Source organism: Mugil cephalus, chromosome 9, assembly GCF_022458985.1.
Source record: "Mugil cephalus isolate CIBA_MC_2020 chromosome 9, CIBA_Mcephalus_1.1, whole genome shotgun sequence".
In the NCBI taxonomy this organism is placed as follows: domain Eukaryota; kingdom Metazoa; phylum Chordata; class Actinopteri; order Mugiliformes; family Mugilidae; genus Mugil; species Mugil cephalus.
In genome coordinates, this window is record NC_061778.1 from 24300422 (window position 1) to 24320337 (window position 19916).

A 19916-nucleotide genomic window follows, 5' to 3' on the forward strand; every position below is an offset into this window, starting at 1 on the left:
CAGTGATGTATGTTGAAGTGAACTCTATTTAACCTCATGACAGCACTCATTTATTCAGAAGGTAGGTTGGTCTTACAGGACAAACCTGTTCCATTTCAAAGGAGCTCTGTGGAGCGTTTGGCCTGTGTGTCAGTGTGTGCGAACCCCACCGAGCTCATTAAACTGTTAATGTTGCCGTCTTCTTCCTCGCAAAACCTCAAACATCGCAAGATATTGCATGCTAAGTGCCCGAGTCACACAGTTCTGCACGCGTACGCAGACACTCACTTGTATGCACATGCGAAGCCTTGCAAAGCCTTTTCTGATAAAATGCGTGCCTGGCTGCTTGCTTAAACACACACACACGCAGACACAGAGGCACGCACGCACACACAAAACAAGCACACACACACACACACACACACATGACTTCAGCACAGCACTCTTATTTAAACTGATGTGAGTGCTGTCACGACATCCGACTAGTCCTATTTGTTCCACAGAAGCCTTGGCGTGAGAGAGCAGGGTCACCCCACTGCCTCTCATGCAAATCCATTCAGTACACACACACACTCAGCACACATTCATGCACACACATGCTTAATAGTCCCGCAGATAAGCAGAAAGACGCAGACACAGACAGGCACCCAACTAGAAATCTATATAGACAGAGAGACCAGTGGATAGGAAAACCATAGGCAAAGAGACAGACACCGCGAAGGACAAAGGACAGAGGCAAATCAACCTAAAAACACAGTCTCGCATATTTGAACAGCCAGCTGGACAGAGTTCATGTCTACCTTGTTCACAGAAATTAAATCTGCCCTTTAAGATGTTACTTCAGTCAGTGGTGGCCTCATGACAAAACCTAGTGCAACTGTTTTTAACAATGTAGTAGTTGTATAACATTGGAGTAAACTGTCTTCTCTGGTCTTCTGACTGTCTTCTAAAAAAAGAGAAAATAACAGAGTTGGAAGCCAGCCATACATTTCCTCCCGCATACCTGGCCAGTTGATGCGTGAAGTATGTACTTGCTGGATTAGTGGTTTTGGAAGATAACATGAAACATTGTCATGGAGAACCTCCTCCCAGGTCAGATGTTGGTCACAACTGTGGGCAGAGGACATTTCAGATGCTGTGTAACTGTTTTACAAATGGTGGAAGTTATTGACAAAGGTCACTGACTGCATGTAAAGATGGACGGACCCTTTGTGACGTCACCCATGGGCTTTTACAAAGGGCGGCATTGAAGCTCTGTGTGGTGGCTTTTGCTGTTCCCATGTTGCCAGTTGATCTTGAATAGCCTAAAGGCTATTACATACTCCTCAAGATTAGAGAAATTTGTTAATTTTCTCAATTGCCTACTTATTCTTACATATTCTTATTGCCTACATTGCTCTTTGTTCTGGACACTGGTACACTTTGAGTAGGAGCAGCTGTAACAAAAAGTAATTTCCCCTTGGGATTAATAAAGTAATTCTGGTCTGATCTGGTCTTATCTGAACCTGGCAAGAGCAAGAACAAAGTTCATTCTGGCCAGGTAATTTCTACTTCACGAGACATATCTTTTGAAAACAGACACGCTCCTCTGTGCACAACGTTTGGGCTACATTTCCATTTTTCCACATTAAGAATAGAACAGACTAGTTGTTGGACACCTCACGAAAAAAAAAATTCTGCTATGAGCTATGAGAACTCCCAAACAAGGGCTGCGAGAAAAGAATGATGTCATGTCCTTGCAGAGTATCTGACAACCTCATTTAACAACTTCTCTTGTGAGGAACTCTTAAAGCTCACTTTTAACTTGATCATATTTATTTTAATTATGGGGAGTAAGGCATAAGTGAATTTTCAAAAGTTGCAGACATGGCAAGATTTTGTACATCTATCTATCTATCTATCTATCTATCTATCTATCTATCTATCTATCTATCTATCTATCTATCTATCTATCTATCTATCTATCTATCTATCTATCTATCTATACTAGCTAGTAACAAATAGCTAAGCGAATGATGGAATGGAAATGTTTTCTGAGTCACGCGTGGGATTTTCAGATTTTACTCAAAAAGGAAATGAGTGAGTGAGTGGTTGGTAAAACTGGATCAGGGAGCCACACACAATGACGCAACATAACAGGTGGACCAGTCTCACATTTAGATGGAGTTGACTGTGCTTGTACAACAGAACACTACGTTCTCAACAGGGCCATTTGGCGTTGATTAAATATATACCGAGAAAAGCTGCTCATATCTGAGGGACAAAGCATGTGTGGGATGGCATGTTTGGGTTAACTGAATAAGATTCAGATCATTATGGAAAAAAAACCTTTTGTGCATGTGTTCTGCCAGTGTTTCTTTCTACTGTCAGTCACAGTTGTGTTTTATGCTGGTCCTGCAGTATTTTGCAGTGCTTCAGGTGAGTTCAGCCAGCATATTTGACCATAGGATTTGTCCTGCATAGTCTAGTCCAAATATGTGAAGCGTGACAATATTTGTCATTTCAGGCCAAAAAAAGAGTGGGTCACAGGCCCCCCCATCTCCCCTCGCAAATCTGTGCACGCACAGACAGACACACATAACACTTTCGACTGCCTCCCCTCCCCCTTCCTTTATCTATTCCACACACACGCACGCAAGCACACACTCAGCATGCTTCATTATACACTTGCCCACGCAGCATAGCGTGCCGGAAACAGACTCAATAGATGCCAAGCTCCCGGTCCCTGCAGGCTCAGTGCCCCTAAAACACTGGGTGCACCTTCCCAAATTAGGTTAATTTCCTTTCGCCACTATTACTGCCCAGAACACAGTCTAGTGGTTTCACAAACAATTATAGCAGGGAAATAATTAGATTAAAATTTAGTACATTCCAGTTCTCATCAACAAACCTGTCTGGACTCAGTAATAAGACCAGCAGAAGTGCAAGACTTTACAGACTACATGACAAAATTATTTTTGACCCTTCCCGTAAGTGTATATGAGTACAATATTTGTTTCCCACTTTTGTGATGTTCGTCTTTTTTTTCGAGCACCAAAAGGAAGGTAGGCTAGACAGGAGTGGGCGAGTGTGATTTGCATCAGAGCGACTGAGTCTGCACGATTCATTGATAGGCCCATAAATGGCCCTACGTGATTCCCCAATGAAATCATACCAACGATCACTCTCTTCCCCTCACTCTCGATTAGAATAGAGTTATAAAGATTGCTTTTGTCAGTCCCGGAAAATAAGGACAATAATGTCACGTGCAAAAGCATAAATGTATTTCTGAAGATACTTATGAACAATCTATTACCATTAAACGATTGGCCCCGTAGAAGCCGGTACGTGAACCTCTGGTCACTAGCTCATATTTGTTCTGAGGTAATGAATTAAATGCATACATCCCACACGCAGCATGGAGTGTGACCTGTGCATGCATGCATTCAAAGCTCGGATAATGTGACCTCATGGCACAGTCAGTGTGCAGTCTCCATTTACTTCAATTAATTCATTTTAACAATTATTATTTTTTTTTTGCACGTTTTGCAGCTTTATGTTTTGTGTGTTTCTGACAATATGGAAACTATACTTGCTGGATATATCATGAATGTATCAAATTATGTGAGAAAAATAAGATCAGTTTCACATCCCTGTATCTCATAACCACCCTCCATTTTTTAACTCTGTTGTTGCAGTCACACAACCACAGGAATGCAATTGGCCTGTTTGTGTCAATCGGGGTCTTTCCTGTCATGTGAGGCTTCCAGCTGCCAAAGCATAAAGCTGAAGTGATGACCACTACCAACTGAAATTTCCATCCCCTGAGACTGAAGCAGTTGTGGTCAGGGCTAACTGTTGCTCAAGTGTGTAAAATGAGAAGCTTCCACTGAACGTCTGACCATGACTGTGTGAACAGGCATATTTCCTTTTATCTACGACATTTTTTGTAAACAGCAAAAAATTACTTGCAGTCACTTGAAGTGAGCTGGCTCGTGTAGGACCATAAATAACTTTAGCAGCTTTTATTTTGGTAGAAAAAAGACTTCCTGTGCTCGCACTGTCGTTTGGTTGGATGACGTTCTGGGCTGCGTGGCTACGTGACACTATAACGTCGTAGCCATGGCAACAGCCAACATACACCACGGCAGTTAAAAGTTCAATGTTTGTTTTATTTTATTTTTTTCGCTTTTTTTCCAAACAGGAGTAATGAGAAATGGGTAAGTAGAGGTTTGTTACAGGTTAGAACAACAAGACTGCATTCTCGTATGACTGCTGTGAATTATCTGAGCGAAGCACTGATTTGTTTACAGTATAACGACTATGTTTGAGATGAGCTAAAATTAGCTCAAATTCATCATTGCTTTGCGAATACTTCTGTTTATTTCCGTCACACTACTAAACCCTACTAGTTTTGAGTTCACAGTAGATAATGTTTACTTGCCTCACATCTAAAAAAATATGCTTTTGGGCACAATAGTCCACACACTGCTAAGCTGATTGGTCCACATTGTGATATTTGAAGCCTTAATTTGCAAGAGGACATAATGACCGGCTCTATGTTTTGGGGTCATGGGTCCTGTTGCTGAATTTATTTGGGATCTGTCAATCCCTCAACTGCTTGCAGTTTAAGGTGGTTAATAGGTGCACTGTGATTACTAAATTAACAATTATTAAAACACTTTATCGAATCTGTGCAAGCCTACAAGCTGTTCTTAAATGTGTTATGTAGACAAGTTTGTGCTTTGTATTTTAAACCATAAAAAAGATTATATAATTATGAGGTATTTTCTCAAAGTGTGGGCAGCTAGAGTCTAGCAATGTTTTACTTAAAAAAAAAAAAAAATTCTTAATGCTGCTGTGTCATGATCAGTTTATCTCCATGTGCCTTGTTCTGGATGAGGTTGGTTGGAGATATCTTATTCTTTGGTCCTCTCTGCCTTAGCAACCAAAGGGAACCAAATACTTCTTGCCCTCTCAATGCTTGTGCTCATGCTCAAACCAAACTGTGAGCTCTCACGACTGACGATGATGTCCGTGCATGCTTCCTCTCACGATTCAGGCATGCGTCCATGCAGAATAGATGAGTTTATAAACAGCTTGCCTCTCACACGTAAGACTGATTAATAGTTCAATCAGGGCTAAAACGGACAAAATGTCACAGGGGGACAGTTGTCATGCAGATTCAGTCCTTTATAGTTCCATTCAAACGGACAGGCTTGCTTAGTGCTGTCACACGGTGTTACTAATTCATTTGTGTTGTGTGAGCTGGTGATTGAGGATCTCTGCTGTGTTTTAAAGGCAGAGCCTAGAGACAGTAGGGGGGCAATCAAGCTATCAGTGTGCATGAGCATGAAGCCTCTTCTTTGGCTGGGCAGGGCCAGTGTGTCTGCACTGGCATGTGAGGGCGAAGGAAACAGAGGGAGTACCCGCGCCTGTTTATTAATGCATGCAGGTTTTAGTTTGTGCCTCAAGACAAAGCTCCCTGTCTATCAATTAGATTGCATATAGTTGAATGAACGTTTGTGTGTGCATTGTGCTGGTGGCCAAATGGTTGTGTGTTTGTGCTATACATTTCCCACGTGTCTTCTCACTCTATTTCTGTGAGTTGGCCTGCAAGGGCTTTTAATGTCTGGCATGTAGCAAGGGACCATCTGATAGGACTGACCTCTAGCCCTAAGTTAGCCGGAGGTATTTAATTGGAGGTCAGCGTGTTGATTTCTACTCGCTAATGGTGAGCTGATATAGGCCCTGAAAGTGTGCACGCACAGATAGGCAGACCTCCTCACACAACCTCCTGCACCTATGGCCACATAACTGGCTCTCAGAAATCACTATTACTCAGTGGGGACTGCAACCTCAAAACGGATAACACAACATACACAAAGTAATGGTATTCCCTTTGTCATTAATTAACAACAACATGAACTAAAATATTCATAAGATTTTTGTCTTGTGGAAAATTTCCACACTTGTAGGTTGAACCAGTTCTTGTGTTGCACTGCAGTGAAGGACGGGCTAATGTATGGCTGTGAAGTAAAAAGTACCTTTAGTCATGAAATGCCATAATCTACAGTCCTTAAGCTCATAAGCTTGACTGATTCATCTATTGAATAGAGTTTACATCAAATGGGTTTAATATGGTGGACATCACGCTAAGGGATTTATCATTACATTAACCTCAAAGGCAAAGCACTCTTCATCAGTTTAAATATACTACACACTTTTATCACGAAAAGAGGAGTTTTCCTGATTTCGTGTAAAACACAGTGTCTTGGATTAATATCAGAATTAGTGATTGTAGAAGTAGGTAGGCTTTTGGTTTTATCTTAACTTCTGGGAGCATCAGGGTTTTTAATACAGGAATATGGTAAATACAGACACAGTAGTTACCTCTTAAGATCTTAAATATTTACAGTATACAAAAGACATGTAAATGTTTATTTCTCCATTAAATTCCTACATAGCATTGACAAGCTATTAATCATTTATCAAAAAAATACCAAACATTCAGTCAACATTAAGTGTTGGTTTGCAGCACTAAATAAAAAACTTATACAGCAAAACAGCAAAAACATTATACAACTAATACAGACCTGCATGTTGACCATTTCCAGCCTGGCTAATTCTGCCCCTTGTTTCTAGGAGACAAGGAGGGATTTATGGAGACAGAGCAGGTGGAGGAGAATGAAATTAAGGCGGTTCTTCAATGTCCTCCGGTCTACCCACTGCCTGAAGAAATAAAAAAGGTAATCACTGATTCAAAAAATATCTTCCTGAAAATGACTGGAAAACCTGACTGTTTTTTTTTTGGCTGGATTTACCAGAACAAAAACTCCCATCTCAAGTTAATCAATATGGAATTTTTGTGAAACACATACCTGCATTTAGTTCAGGACTATGGTGTATGTCACATTTCAAAGCAGCATGCTAAGGAGAGACCATATTGTCACAACATATGCTGTTAACAAATGTGTGCATTTCATACAACACAGAAACATAAATGTGTTGAAAACACATTAGTTACATGCTGATGAGTGTTTCAACACTGCACCCTCTCCATATGCCACAGTAATCCATATGATCTGAATTAAAGAAAAATAGGACAGCGTCTTCTCTTTTAGTGTTCCATCTGTTTTAAGATAAAGCATGTGGGAAGTAACATGGCAATGACGGCGTGTTGCTTTTATGTCCCCGTCAAGTCAGGTGGCAGTTGCATATTCCCATATGATGTGCCATATGGGACGAATATAAATGATCATGGAATAGCTCCTGCTTTTACATTTCAAACAGGAATCACGTATGGTGTCTATTACCAGTTATTGCAACTATAACTACAACTATAATCTGTCTAGCGATGGAGATTATTATTTCTAAAGAGTTGAAGTAATTATTATTTTCAAGCTGATAAAAGTAAAATTACATATGTCAATATGATCCATTAGATATAGTATGATACAGTGAAGCGAGCCCATAGTACTAATATTACACTGTGAGACTAATCTCTCTCTGGGCTCTTCCCACTCTTCCTGTTTGCTGTCTCAGTTCTTCTGTCTGGTGCTTTCGAGTAATTTCTGGAATTTCTCATTTAGGCCAGTAGATGGCTGCGGACAATGCTCAGCCTGGTATCATGTGAGCATGGCCGTTCCATGCCCATGTAGATGTAAAATCCCCCAGTCCCCCCAGCAGTCCCCCATGCCCACATGCACAGTGAACTAATTTTCTCATCCGTCCAGCCCTTGTTCCGCCTGCTGCTACACTGCAGCCAACAGACTTAAATGGAAATTCCTTTTATTGATTGATTTCTGTGCTATTCATTCATTTCTGTCCTTATTTTTATGATTCAACACATACAAGCAGAAACATAGACAGAGTGACAATAACTAAGAGCAAGAGATAGAGAGAGAGAGAAGCAGAGAGAGGGAGAAACTGGTGTTTTGCCCAGTCTTGGGATCTACCTCCCTCCCTCCCTATATTCCCCTGTCATCTACTCAGATTCCAATAGGTCCGTAAAATAGAGGATGTTCTGGGCTTAGCCCCCTGCTGAGTGCACTTCAGCACCATTTATTGGAGGAGGCTTAGGTGGCTGGGGGGCGTGCGGAGAACAAAAAAACAGGCACAGAGCTGTGGGCAGCACTATATGTACTAGTCGGTGTGGGAGGCAGAGAGGAGGCGGTGTACTAACAGGCCCGTTTAAGTGCTGTTAATCCTGGTGTGCTGGAAGAGGGCTGGCACTAAGGTTTAATGGTGGGCTGCTGAGAAGGAGAGGGCTGCGGTTACACATACACACACACACACACACACTCACACACACACACACGCCAGGCCTCCCAAACACACACTCTGGCGCTGAAACACTACTTGCTGTGAACTTTGATGTCAACAAGTGTGTTTATTGTGACTCCACACTTACAAGGATGCAGCTGAAATAGCACCACAGGTACATGTAGTGTACACATGAAAACATCCACTCATACACTGCAAAACAATAGCGGAATGAAGGAGATAATGTTAGACAGGGTGTGACACCTCATTTTAAGAATGTGCAAGTGATGCGCATTGTAAACTCATAGCTTTTCACTTCCAGGAATCTATGTATTTTTAGTAGCCCTCATCTCGTCTTACCAGCTTATCCAGGGCATCCTGCTTCCCATTCACACCGATGTGCCACAACATTAAAACCACTGTCGGTGGTAAATAACATTGACCATCTTGTGAGAATTTAGTATTGTTCTGGGAAACTTTTGGACCTGGTATTCATGTGGATGTTACATGTACCACCCACCTAGACCAGACCAGACCAGACTCCCCCACAGCACAGCAATGACAGGATGCAGGCTGACACACACACAATAATGGTTAAGGAACAACTTAAAACATGCTGCCTGACACAAACACACACACAAACTAAAAAAACATGGAGAACAGCACAAGATGTTGACCTGGCCTCCAAATTCACTAGATCCCAAGCTGATCAAGTATCTGTAGGATGATCCACAGAGGCCCCTCCCCTCAACCCATAGGACCCAAAGACCCCCACTAACACTCTGTTACCAGACACCACAGGACACCCTCAGAAGACCCATGTCCATTCGCTGATGAGTCACAAATGTTTTGGAGGCACAACGGAGACCTACACAATAGGAATAGGAAGGTGGTCATAATGTTATGCCAGATTGGTGTGGTTTGAACTGCCACAGAATTATTCTGCATTTTTACTGTGAATGCATTCATTTTTTAAATTAGAGCACACGTTTTTCTGTTGTGTCCCAACTTCATTTTAAATTAATTACTTGGTTGAGATTAAAAGAATGGTAGAGAACCATTTTATCGTTCTTTTTTTACGTCATATTTCTGTGAAGAAAAAACATTCAGTTTATCTCAAATATGCTGAGAACAAATGCTGCCTTTCAATTTCATCGTGTGTCATGTGAAGAAGTCACTCTTCCTTTAATCCCTTGCTTTGTCTTCCTTAAAAACACATTAGCAGTCATTATTCAGGGGCAGAGAGAAATCCTCATATTTATATTCATCTTTCATGGATAGTTCATGGTTTTGGAATCAAAAAAAGCAACTACTTTCCCAAGTCAGTGGTCAGATGATGGTTGGTGTGTTGATTAAGGAGTTAATGGAAAAAAATAATCTAATAAAACTTTGAAGCATTCATTTGAAGATTTATCCGATGTCAGAACAGTGCAGAATAGTTTGTAATACTGTGAGACAAGATTTTAGTACTCTTCAAAGTTATCAGTGATTGTGTTATCTTCTCCGCTGACAATGAACAGGAAAAAAGAAGTGAATATCTTACTGTTAGAGGAGTAAAAGAGCTGAACTTCCCATCACTATGAGCCACAGTTTCATGCTGTTGCTCTTCTTCCACACTGAGTCAACTGTACGGCTAGAGCCCGTTTGTTGGCAACTTTTCTCTGTGTGAAAGCCCAGAAGGAAGATTGTATATCTAACCTTAAAAAATTCTCAATACTAGACTTTCAGTATAAACAGTAAGTGGTAAATGATGAAATATTTAGTTGAACAGTCTGTATTAAAAATGGATCAAATCATCAGAATATATTTAACAACTCAGCATTACTATTGGCTATTTGATTAAAGTGACCATTTGGTTTTAAATTAAAATATTTCCATTTATGTTGTTTGCTTTTCACACTGGGTCCTCTCACGTTGAATGAGCATAAATGAATTGTGGAACTGTGGCTCACTCTTATTCTCTCCCTTAACCACTATAGATTTGTTCATTGTTCCTTTGGCCAGATATCTTACATATAAAGAATGTTCATTTGAGACATGAAACTTAACCAGTTATTGTGGAATTTACGTTAACTCATTGGTTTCATAATTGTAAATTTGTGCCTCACCAGTCATGGACCTTACTATACATCACTGTTCAGGACCCCCGCTGTGCTAATTACTATTGTTGGCCTGGACATAGCCTCAAAACACATCTTTTCCACTCGTTCCTTTGCCTGATAGGCTTTTTCTCCAAGCTGTCAAAGTGACCCTTAAAATATTCCACTTTGCATACAGAGCACGCAACTGAGATCAGATCTGGAGACACATTTGGAGGTACGCATGTTCAGTGGCAGGTCTGAACACACGTACCTCAAGCAGATTACTTGCGGTCGGATAGCCCAGATTGGATCTTAATGCAAGGTCTTTTACAGGCCCTTAAACATGGAAGGCCCGTTACCTGTTTCTTGGCAGCGTGTTCTAGTCCAAATGTGGCTGAAGGATTAGTTGTTTTCGGTGCAGCACCCAGCAGAGTACACCACAGGCTTTTTAGGCAGCAACTGAGCACCTCTTGTTCTCCATTAGCTGCTGGTACTACCCCTTCACTGCTCAAGCAGCCTGAGAGGAGCTCAAACACACAGTGTAACAGGACAAGACGTTCACGTTCACCTTCTAAAAAGAGGGAAGCGCATAGAGAGAGCAGAGAAGAAGCAAGAGAAGCAAGTAGAGAGACAATACTTACAATAATTTCTGAAATGTTGTGATTTGTGAGGAGCTCTGAAACACAGTGTAACAGGACAAGACGTTCACTTTCAGAGATAATTAGAGACCGAGTGGAGAGTGAAAAATGTAGAGACAGAATAGGAAAAAAAGGAATATACTTAATTGTAATAAGTGTCTACTGTAGCTTTTTCTTTTTCCTTTCTCGGGACATTATAGACAAAACATTGCTGCTTAAATAATAGCACACAGACACACATGTCATACCACTGTATGTACACACTACCTGTCACACTCATACTTTAGTTCATAATTCAGGAGTTTTATGTACAAGTGCTTTCACGTTACAGTGCGTTACAGTTCAGCCAGACAGAGACTGCTATCCCCACTCTGGATTCTCAACAACGTACATACTACTTTTCCCCCATGTTTCGTTGCCTGTCTGACTGAAACCACAGTTCAGGCAGGGAATTTTAATCCATACAAACCACCACTGCTTATAGACTCTATTTGCTGACATAATGGCTTCCAGACTAGTTATGAATTTGGCCACCAGGGTCAGGGAGGAATTTTATCCAGATCTCAAAACATAAATTTATGGGACTGATCTAAGTAGCCTGTCTGAATACTGAATTGTAAAGGAATGACTATGTGTGTAATCTCAAAAAGTCATTAGGAATACGCCAGTCATAGTACATACAAAGTTAGCTCACATTTTCAAGTGATTATTATGTTCAAATTTTCCATTACATCTTTCATGTCACAAAAACACAGTCTATGAACTTGAGTGGGGAAAAATAGCGATATGGCAATATATTGCTTTTTCTTCTGATACAATATAAATTTTGAAAGTCTTAATATCTATTATAAAGGAAAAACTCATGTTTTGGGCCAGTCGTGAATGACTTGCACACCTCCATCATCATTTTTCTGTGAGAGTGCAATGAAGTGGAAATGGATCATTTTGATTATTGTTTTTTGACTCAGCTTGTCCAATGAATTATCACTGTCATCTGACGTATACACAATGTGTATTTTAAGCGGCATTTGAAATTTCTCAGTGAACTATCTAGAATATCGCAATAATGTATCATATGGTGACTCAAGCATTGTGATACGTATCATATTGTGAAGTCCTTGCCAATACCCACCCCTAGTGTTTAAGTATTTCTTTTTTTTTTTTTTTGACTGATATGTTTTTTTACTGTCCAACAAGTGGTTAATTTATCAGCATCTGTTGTGAGGACCTTTCTCTTTCTTTGTTCTGACACCAGTAGAAAGGTAGGTAGATGTTGTCTATGTGTTTCTAAGAGACACAGTGGCATTGTTTATGTGCCCACTCTCACACTATGTCAAAACAGTTTCACTTGATCCATGGATTCTGAGAGGTCCATCTACTCATTCCTTCCTGCTAGACTATCACCTACCAGTCACCTGTTCATGACCAAACCTCAGGCCTCTTGTGTAGGTCTATAGAAAGTCTAACAAAGCATAGATGCAGCATTTGTTCCCAGTTACTGGTTTGGGTCCCTATCACTACTGTTTCAGAACCTCAGTTAAAACTGTATTGAGGCATTTTTGTATTCCTGGCTTAAACTTTTTTCATTTCTGCACCATCTTTGCAACAATGGCTGCAATTAACATGACTCTCAGAGATTCACTCGATCAAAGACTCAAGGATTCAAGGATTTTTATTTATCATTTGCAACCATACAGAAGCATGAGATGGAATGAAATTATGTTCTTGGGTCCTGGATTATTTCCCATAAGTAACTATAGAACATACAGTACATAGCCATTGACATGAAGTGGAAGAATTAGAATTCAGATAGATCACGTATATATGTATATGGTTTCTCACAATTTAACAAATCAAAGAATGAGGAGCTGATGGAGCCACTGTTTTTCTGGATAATGACTAGAAAACATACACCATAACACATGTTGTGAAGCTTAACTTTTAGGTTGAGTTATTATTTTTGTTTTTCCATTGTCCTGTCCTGAAGGCAGACTTCACTTCCAAACTGCACAACGACTGTTACAGCCACCGTGTGATTCCTGGTGTACGCCACAGACTTGTGGATGTAATCAGCTGTAATCAGAGCCCATGCTGTGGGCACACTGGCATCCGTATGTCGATTATACAGTTATAAAAGAGACAAATCACCTTTGCTGTGTGACAGCTCAACCAAACCACGATCCTCCATCTCTTTATCTGACCACTTAATATCTATGTAACTCCATCTTTTGTTTCTCTCAAACTAAAATCAAACGTGTTACTCTCTAGTAATTCTGGCACAAGTAAGTGCCTGTGGCCCTGAAGCTCTGTGTGAAGTTTAGCATCCTAATAGGCTCACAACGTGGAATGAGTTGAAAAATGTGTGCCCCTTTTAGAATATCACAGGTGTTTGTTTCATATGTTTTGGATGAAAAGACCTGTCTATCTGCTGATGGCTTATCCATGGCTGTGATACCTATATATGCGTATTTGCTTTGCTGCTGCTCTGCTTTGCTGTTTTATCATCATGAAAATTGGTTATAGCTGTTTTTATATATAAAAAAATGTCTTTCTCTACTTATCCAAGTGGAACAGAGCCACAGCATTTCTTGAAGGAACAAAACACGTCACCTGTGTCTGGACCAGAAACCTAGCACATACACAGAGGACGTGTCTACAGAGCTGCCCTCTCCCGAGTCATGCTGATCAGCAGGTCGATAGTTTAGTCTTGTGTGTGGCCTTTTAACTTCATCACTTTGTTTAATTACGTCATTTGCACAGACAGGGTCAGACTAGTGCTAATGGTTTGTGACACCACCAAAACTGGGGAAACTAACCGGCTAGATGCGCTCTGAAGGTGTAAATCAAAGTCGTAGCCTCTGTCATGTCTTTTCGTGCCTCTGAATATTGACCATCCAACCGAGGACTCTCAAATTCTCGTCCTCTCCTTTTCCCTCCATTCATTTTTAATGTGAACATGGCAAAGCCTTCTAGGAGAAAACAGGAGAGGAGACACAAGCCACATGTCCCAGTAAATTACGCCGAGCTACACATATTTTTCTTCTATCTTTGTCTGTCTAACTTTCTTTCACTTTCATTCCCTCAGCTGTACTTTCCTTGAATAATGTATAGTTTCAAACCAGAATCACTACGCCCCTTTTTTTTCCAGATGGTCCTCCTCAATTATACTTCAGGAAGGCGCTGGGTAGTAGTAACACAAGTGTTGTCCGTTCACTCTAGTGTGCGTATCTCCTCCCCTCTCTTGTTCGGGCTGTTTTCTTATTCTACCTTAACTGTTCAGACCCATTTTCAGGCAGTTTTCTTAAATCTGACTGAAGAGAGGGAGATTATGAGAGACATGGGGATGTAACGGGGATTCATCAGGTGAATGCTGATCTGCTTTAATGACAGACAGACAGTAGGGGGATTATTGTGCAATATTGTCATGGGTATTGTCTGAATCGGGTTAATGCAAAGTGACAATAATGCATGATAATCCATGGGTCATTACAGGGTCACTGTTGCTTTTAGGAAGCAGTTGCCATGCCAACCACTCTGGTAATAGATTTTGAAAGACACACATTAATCAAGTTTGATGGCTGTCAGTCCCATAAATAGATAAACATTCACTTTAAGTAGTGTTGCACATTTCTGTCATATTGTTGTGTAGTAAAACTGCTCTCATGTCATGTCAGAATGACGCAGGTAACAGCTGAGCTTGAGTGCAACGAAGGTATTTCCAGAATTTTACATAATCATTTTAAGTCGGCTTTAACTAAAATAGTACTAGTTGCCTTAAATGACCGTTTTCCATGATTTTAACACAAGTGTTTTTGCTCGCATTCCATTTACTACTGCTGTTACCAGCATCTCTCATCATTTCATACTCTAATTTTGCTTTCTGCTTTCATCGCTCGCACATAAGCAGCTAAATACAGCTTGACCTGCCATGTTTTTTGTGGTTGCTTACAAAAAAACTCCTTCTAGGAAATGTCAGCCACTGAGCTATATGACACTATTGCACAAGGATAAAGCCAGACATTCATTTATTTTAACCGTCTGTGTTGCTGAAGAGGTGCCTTTTAGTAATGCAATGCTCTCATCATTTGCACAGTTAAAATCTTCTCTGTTTTACTCATTCATAGGTGTAATGCAGCTGACTTCTAAAAAGAGTTAAACACTGCGGGCAATATGCTTGTTTTCTTGCTTGAAACGGTTATATGATGTTGCATTTACGGTGCACCACTGGCTTTTATGAAGTCACTTAGAATGTCAAACAAATAATGTAAGGTAAAGTAAGATAAATTAAGAATGTGAGGATTTATTGACGAAACAACAACAAAAGAAAGTGATGATGCACAGCGTTACAGGCACACATCCACACGGCTCAGGCGTTGCTACCTCCTCTAGCCTCTCTACTTACTATGCCGTGCCATGTCGTGCCGAGCTGTGTGTTGTGATGCATGGCCTAGTGAGGCTAACGGAAGCACATGTGTTGTCTGCTAACTCTGATTAATGTAACACACTATACTCCCCCTTCTCTCTCTCTCTCTCTCCCTCTCTCTCTCATTGGCTGCCCTGCTGTCCTGCCTTCACCTCATATGTCTGCACTCTGTCTGTGTTTCAAACCAGGGCCCCAAGAGAAAGAATCATTAAATTATAATACAGTGTTTCTCTCTTTCGATAGCATGTTACATTGAGTACTGGAGGTTAAAACTGCACATCACATCACTTGCAGGGCTCGGGTTATGGGACTGTATTATTAAGACCAATCAAAAGGGCTACCAGGACCTCACTATGGCTTCAGAAGCTGCAGTGAGGCTACATTTTACAATTTCAGTGCCAAACTATTTGAACTTGCTGGGGCATGCATCATAAGGAGGTAAAACAATTTAACAATACAGCCCCCCCCCCCCCCCCCCTCAGCCCGCACCTCTCTGTCATAAGCTCCAACCACCAAACGAGAACAGGAAGAGCTTTATAAGCTATCACTCCATGATTGCAATCCTAGTGCTATTATGTAGTATACAGTCTGTATGAGAGATATCCAAACTTGTGGGCCCGACACTGTAGTTCAAGGCTCTAATCTAAACATGAAATTGACTTAGTTACAGGTGAATCCACAAGTCTTTAGTTACAGTTAGCAAATGGTCAAAGTATTAGTCCAGCCTGATCTCTCCACTTTACTGTTGCCTTTGTTGTCCGACTCTCTTTCTGATAACCCCTTTTTGGGAAGTTGCTTTGCAATTTAGTAAGTTATTGCCAGTGATGGAACAGGAACTTTTCCTGGATTGAAGTCAACCACTGGGAATGACGTCTCTCTCTCCACTGGCTGAATGTGATTGTGCCCTCATGGGCTACATTTTCTGAAGCCATCAAACAAAGAGGAAAAGGGCTGCATCCATAGAATTAGAAAGAACTGGCCACCCAAACTTTAAATCATATCAGCCTAACTGTGAATTTGTTTTGTTTTTATGTCAGATACATTGACTAGGTTACAGTTCCAGCAGGTAGGTACAGTGTAGAAATATCAGTGTACAACTAACCTCTCCATTTGACTAGTTCCCATTTTATTTTAATCTTTATTTATAAGTCTACACTTTGTAAACACTAGGCTAGGCTAAATTTAAATTTACAGCATATGCCACTAGCTCTTAAAATCACCTCTGGGTGATATCTGACATCTGATAAGCAATATTAATGATGGGACATCATAGGTAGCTTGTATATTAAGCTGTGGCTGTGATTGACTGCCACAAATAAATAAAAAAAATCAAATGTTCACATATACACAGAAATAAATGGTGACCGCCGGACCTCTCCCTGCTGCCTGCTCCTCGGGCTAGTTGTTTATTGGTTTATTGTTGTGCCATGCCGTGCCATGCCGTGCTGTGCCTTGCCCTATGTTTGTATGTGATGTGATGCGTGGCTGAGAGCTGGTTGAGGCAGCCATAGGTGATTCTTTCCCTACCACTGCCCTTTCCCTGCTTCCACGCAAGCCAGCAAGGTGGGCGGTCAGGCAGGCAAGGAAGGGAAGACAAGGAAATGGAAGATATGCAAACGAGAGGACAGTCAGTCACGCGACATACATGCAACCCTGGATTAAACCCCTCCACAAGACCTCGCTTTATTGTGGTTCCTATTTTTTGGCACCCCCACTGTCTCAGTCACTTCTCCAACACATACTCTAAACTCCTCCTCACTTCCTTTGTCTGCCCTGCTGACTTTGTCCTGGCTTTCTTGTGACTGCTTCGTAGTCTGTCCGTCTCCAGATGTGTGCGACTGATTGACTATGGATTCCTTTTTGTTATTCTTCCCCACAGGCACAACCTGAGCATTTTACATACATCAACTTGATTCATCCACTCTACAGATCTGTATGAACACTCTCTTCTCTACCCACACACCTCTCGCTCTTTCCCCCATCCCATGTGATTTCTACAACCCGTCCCCTTTTCCCTCTTCCACACACATCCAGATTCTTAGAAACATATCCATTCACATAGACACGCACATTGTGCCCACATCTACACTCATGTTCTCATTAATAAACACTCACACACAGACACACACGCACGCACGCACATGCTTGTCATGTGATGTGCGGTGCGCCATGGGGTCCAGATGAGTGGAATCTCAGTGTTGGCTCTCGCTACACTGAGCACCACAGGGGGTCTTTATCGTCGCAAAAATCAACAAAGCCACAGTCACGAAGTGCTGTCTTGATCACACGCACACATGCGATCCCGAGCATGCACATATATAAGCATATGCACACACACATCAGAAACACACACATATAGGGAAAACGAACATAAAACAAAAGCACTCACACGCACCCAAAGTGACAAATCTCACAAACAAATAAGAAAAAAACAACAAAAAAAAACAAGAGCACAGCTGGACAATGTTTTCTGTCAGGCACATTGGGAAGCTCTCACACACTGTCACAGTCCGAAAAAGAAAAACCATTTCATAAAATTAGGGATAAAAAACATGGATAAGTCCCTTAACTATTTAATCCCTTCTTAAATGCTTGCGTGATCTATCCTGTCTGTGATTTCACAGGCAGAGACAGAAGCAGGATGAAGAGCCAGATTAGCAGATAGGAAGGAAAAAAAAAGCATTTGTTAGATTGAAAGAGAGAGAATTTGAAAAGAGAAAGAGTTTAGAAGGATCCAGGTACGATGTGAGGCAGCACTCCTGCCTTTGTTTGTCCTCCCTAAATCCATCACCCACCATCATATCACTTGATTTAACCTAATCCTAATGCCTTTAATCCTCCAGGAACAACCCCCCTGCCTTCCCCTTTCCAAAAAAATTAAAAAAAATAAATAAAAAAATGTGCCTAAGTGCCTTGTACCTCAGCATAACATCTCTAAACAGATTTCATTGTGCACTGAAATGTGCCTCCATATGTCTGTGAGGATGGGCCGTAGTGCCTCTAACATCCCCACTTTTTCAAAGTACACAAGGTTTTTCAAGGGTTTTCAAGGAATGATGATTACAGAAAAAAATTGTTTACTCCGAATATGTGCTGAGGCCAACTCCACTTCTGACTGCATGTGTAGCCCGCTGCATTAAAAGCATTGACCTTCTACTTATTTGACAAATACAGTTAGAGGACAAATGGGATTTATTTTTAGTTTTTAGTTTTTTGGGAGGTTAAGTATCAAGAAACTGCAGTGACATATTTGAGAACCGAGAAGAACATTCCTAGAGTTTTTTTTCATCACTGCAAGCATTTGCATTTGTTGTCGAGATAATGAATTGCGCTCAAATCCTAAAGCGTGTCATAACACGCTCCAGACATTTCACATTTATCACAATCTTTGTGTGCGCATTGGTATAGAAATACGTGTGTGCATGTAGCGTGCTTGTGTGTGTAAGTTGCTGTCTGCCTGTTTTTGGTCACAGAATGCATGTTTGGATGTGTGGACGGACATGCGTATTCATATGTGTGTGTGTGTATGTGTGTGTGTGTGTCTAGTCTCTGCATGTACAGTATGTGTGTGCAACATGAAGGCTCTGTGTTCGTGACAGTGACCCACTTCTGGTGTTTTAATGAGCCAGATGGGTCACGGCAGCTGTAGCTGAAGAGGGAGAATCGGGAAGGGAGGGAAAGGACAGTTGTTTTGGAAGAGATGGCTGAGGTGGAGGAAGGAAAGACAGGAGGACGGAGCGGAGGGGAACGAGATGCGATGTGGAAACGGAACTTCAAGTCAAAAAAGAGAGGAGAGGAGTTGTAAAATGTATTTATTTATTTTCCTGTATTTATCTTCAGTCTATTCTGCCATGGCAGCGCGAGACAACGAATGCAGACATTTGCAGACAGATGCACACACACACAGACAGTTCAAAAAGCATCATGTAAATTAATTATGTTTCTCATCCTGGCAAGACACCAACCACCCACAGAATGCACCCACCTGCACCCCCTGCACTACTCCACCCCTCTTAAATGTTTCACGTCAGGCAAGGGGTAATAGCCCTATGTTTAATTGATGGAGCGTAGAGGCATTGTGGTGATAACATGGACTGTGGAGGGGATCCAAGTCACAAGACACACACACACACACACACACACACACACACCCTTACACAGAGCAGCCTTGGTACCTGTTAGATGTGGAGGTTCAGTTACAGTAAGAGACTGATGATTCAGTGCTATGTGGTTATTGACTCAAGATTGACACATCACCCATATACCCGGAGGCATTATATGTGTTTTGCATAATTATATATATGTTGACTTCAATCAGCATATTGACACCAATCCTTTTTGTAATAGACATTTATTAACCCTTTATATAAAACAGTATCCATGCACACATGAACTAAATCAGTGTGGTACAAATATATGAGCTGTATGTGTGTAACCGTCTGTGGCAGCAGCCAATCATACTAATGTGGTCAATCAAGAGACAGGATGAAAGAGCGATAAGAGACACACAAGGCGAGCTGTGTTGCTCTGCACTAGAGGACAAAGAGGTTT

At 41.1% G+C, this 19916-nt stretch overlaps 1 protein-coding gene across 1 annotated transcript in view; it reads left to right on the forward strand.

The window, feature by feature from the left end:
- The first annotated feature begins 4059 nt into the window (after positions 1–4059).
- The window catches only part of lekr1 (leucine, glutamate and lysine rich 1), a 77345-nt gene continuing 61488 nt past the window's right edge, over positions 4060–19916 (forward strand). The window contains exons 1-2 of the mRNA XM_047593353.1: positions 4060–4178; positions 6604–6707. Of these exons, the coding sequence (XP_047449309.1) occupies positions 4175–4178; positions 6604–6707 (108 nt within the window). The 5' untranslated portion in view covers positions 4060–4174. The remainder of the gene's footprint in view (positions 4179–6603; positions 6708–19916) is intronic.